The sequence below is a fragment of the Cynoglossus semilaevis genome, chromosome Z (assembly GCF_000523025.1).
Source record: "Cynoglossus semilaevis isolate Cse_v1.0 chromosome Z, Cse_v1.0, whole genome shotgun sequence".
Classification (NCBI taxonomy): Eukaryota; Metazoa; Chordata; class Actinopteri; order Pleuronectiformes; family Cynoglossidae; genus Cynoglossus; species Cynoglossus semilaevis.
The window spans coordinates 12,718,357-12,722,080 of NC_024328.1; the positions used below are offsets into that span (position 1 = coordinate 12,718,357).

Sequence of the window (3,724 nt, forward strand, 5' to 3'; positions counted from 1 at the left end):
GCTGAACCAAGCTATTTACATTTTGGAAGGCGGCCAAAGGGGGAGTTCATTTCAGACATTTGCAAAAGACTTCGTTGCTTAGCATGCATAATGATGCCGGCAGGTTTTCTGGCTTGTTTTGACCTGTTTGTGTGCGAGTTGCTGGCGGTTGGTTATGTGATTTAACGATGAGGATTTGCACCACCGCCTGTTGCCATGTACATTATTACACCCGTGTGTATGTCAGGGCCGGAAGAAATGACAAATGTGAATTATTTAAAAACAAAACATGGTTGTCAAAAATATCAACAAATGAGATCAGTGTAGCTAGCGGGTCAACATTGAGGTTACTGCATCATGTAGATTCCTTAAATGATTTCCAAATGATTTCTGTAAACATGGCTGAACAAGAGCTACAGCTCAACAATGACTTTCAACTGGTGAACTCTGACCTAAAAGCCGAACTGTGAGGTGGACGAAGGACAGGATATAAACTTGGAAGCTCCTTTCTAGCACATTTCTAGTTTTTTTTCTTCTTCTTTTTTACATTAGCCAGTTGTAGAGCATACATTGGATTGTGCTACATTCACGCTTCACCAAGTACAAGTCAGACTTTTCCGATGTTTTTATGTCCTAGATTATGATGTTAGCGTAGGTGAGTGACAACAGAACTCCAACATCAGTCGAGGACTCCCTGTATTAGCATGATCATTTCATAACAACTGTATAATCATTATTCTTGGCCTCATAATTGTAAAGGTATCATATCAGCTGATACCCAGAGATTTCTTCGTCTAAGGTCACTTGAGATTTTTTTTTCTTTGTCGTGAACAGATTGCTCCAAGCTCAATTTATCCAAGGAGCGAGCGCAGCCCAGCTCGTCCATGAACATGCCTCAGTCGTTTGGATCGGCAATGGGTTTCTCCCTGTCCGAGACCCTCTTGGTGGCTAACCTGCCCGGACTGTTGCCTAATGCCTCAAACCTGCAAACCTCGGATGACGGCGTCATTTACCTCGCCCCCATCACTGACACCAACAAGTGCTGGCCCATCCGCCCGACTCTGCGAAACGAGCTCGACACGTTTTCCGTGCATTTCTACGTTTTCTTTGGTCCAAATATATCCATTCCACCCGACCGAGCCGCTGTGTTTGCCATCAACCTGATGCCGTTGTTGGACAGTGGAGGAGTCCTCAACATGGAGCTAAAGCTGAACATGGTGAGTGCTTCAGTTTTCACCCTTATTCAAATGATTCATTGTTTTAGGGTTGGTCAAAAACTTATAAGAATGATCTTTTCAAATGTGGTCTGGCCTGAAGAAAAAAAAAAACAATAACCAGTTAAGTCACGTCTCACAGGCGTCTTTACCAACTATACATGTTTTTTAAAATTTGAGCAAGCATCAAATTTAAAACTCCAAAAATCAAAAAAGTGTTCTTTGAGTTCTATTTCATTTGGTTTCTTTTTCTAACACTAAAAAAAAAAACATTTAAAAGAACTGAGGGGAATGAAGAAGAATGATGGGAAACTGAATGAGAAAAAGGACCATGAGACAAAGACAGACATTTGTCAAAAAAAAAACTTAGCCAATTTGTGTCTTCTAAAAAAATTGCCAAACCTACCCAAAAAAATTCAAGAAAGCAACTTTCTGCTGGGTTTAACCAATTTATTCACAAACTTTGGTCCAGTCAATGTCATACACTTGGTTAATTTTTGCTCTGACTCTCAGGAAGTTTCTTGTTGACAAATGAGGAAATGGTAATTTGAAATAACCCTCATTTCTGACAAAGGTTCTTTTAGAGTTTATGTATACGTTCAAGCCCCAGAAGTTCTTGTCAGATTCTCCGCTCTTTGCCGTTCCCCATGAATGCATCAGGACGCTAATTAGGCGGAAGTGCAGCAGCGAGCGCCGTCAGAAAAGCATATATATTTTGATTTTTATCTGACAGGTGTAAACACTTCTCCCAACCCAACAGCTGTCAATTAACAGAGACGTATTTGGAAAAAAAAGTAAAGTGTGTAATCAACAGGGCCGATCACATCCTCGGGCTACGTGGCAGCTTTGTCTACTTGTGCTCTTTCAGCACACAAGAGAGCGCATTGAGAGACAAACACAGAAAACGTTGCTGGATTTACAGAGTGAGTCACAAAAAAAAAACGGCAGTTCAAGTGCAGCATCCATTCACGGTTCCCGTCAAAACACCAATATCCTTCTTTTTGTTGTTTTGATGCGATGACGGAGAGTGGGATGTGTCAATCAGGGCTTCCTTCCTTTGTATAACCCAATAGTCTTGGATACACGGAAGATTTATCATGCATGTGTCAAACTCAATGCCCAGGGCGTCCGAATCTGCCCCCTGAGGTTAGATATATAAACGTGAAAACCCTGTGAAACCCACTGTTTTGGAGCGGATTTTATGGCTCAAAGATGAGCTCCACTACATCAGTGTTTCCCAAATTTTTAATTTTTTTTTTTTGGGGGGGGGGAGATATTTTAAAAGTCACAAACCTTCACAACCCTAGTCAATACTGTAGACATTATTCGTAAACACTTGGGAAACATGATGCGAGACGACCCAAAAAAAAAATCTCTTGCGACCCACCTGAGGGTCGTGACCCAGTCTTTGGGAAACACAAATGTTCAAACATGTTGACGGTGCAGCTGGCTGTGCTGTTATGGTGGTAATTGAGACGGAGCAAAGTGTTGATGTGATTGCAACTGTTTTTTTTTTTTTCTTTCTTTTTTCTGAGAAATTATGATGCACCTGCAGTGGCTGTGTCGGCCTGCAGGGTGCCAGAGACAGGAGGGGCCACATGCTGGCAGATGGACTGGTAATGGATAGAAAAATAAGAGGATGAAGCCCATAGACGTCTTTGATTATTCCTTTCAGAGCAATATCCTGACATTTCAGTGTCTTCAGAACCCTTGGGTGGTATCACTTTCATCTTGGTCCATTCAGTGGACGCACTGGTCAAAGGAGCCTTTATCATACAGTACCTGGTACTCAGCAGAGAGATAGCAACAAACCAGAGGAAACAGGTGGAGGAAGAAATCATGTTTACCCTTCCAACAATTACAGGAAGCAGAAAAAAAAAATCTAATTACATGTTTGATTGAACTGTTGAACCAGATTATATTTAACCAGCAGATGGTGTTTTTCAGCACTCGTTGACTGATAAAGACTGGTTCTCTGTCCTATTGCAGCTGTGATCAGGTGCCCCCCCCCACCCCACCCCACCCGCGCCTCCTCTGGCCACTAATATCTCCGGACCTTTACTGAACCTTGGCTGCTACAAGCTGAAGCTTCATAAACACAGACAATAGCAGTGGATTAGGTTTTCAATATCAGGCTGGAGGCACGAGTAACGGGTGATTTGATTGGAGTGGGGTCCAATTTTTAGACAAGTGCTGAGCAGATTAGTTTGATTGAGAGGGAGAAGAATCGGCAGCAGTTTCTGGAGGAGCGGTTTCTCACTGGTCCCTTCGCTGCCAGCTTCTGGTCACAGAGAGTGAAGCCTGGTTTATGAAGCTCGAGTAACTCATCCAGCACGGAGCAGATCTAGAGGTCAGAGTTCATCCCTGAAAAGTCCCTGCTGAGAGACAGGTCCAGACAGAGACAGAGCAGGAGACACTGGTGGACAGTGTGGACATTAGACCCAGAGCAGGGGACAGTGGTGGACTATGTGGACATTAGATCCACAGCAGGGGACAGTGGTGGACGGTTTGGACATTAGATTCTGAGCAGG

The 3,724-nt window shown here is 43.2% G+C and overlaps 1 protein-coding gene across 1 annotated transcript in view; it reads left to right on the top strand.

Annotated features, from left to right (window-relative positions):
* Positions 1-3,724, top strand: part of LOC103397919 (transmembrane protein 8B) — a 51,985-nt gene that overhangs the window by 11,756 nt on the left and 36,505 nt on the right. Inside the window, exon 5 of the mRNA XM_008336354.3 lies at positions 814-1,196. Coding sequence (XP_008334576.1) covers positions 814-1,196 — 383 coding nt within the window. The remainder of the gene's footprint in view (positions 1-813; positions 1,197-3,724) is intronic.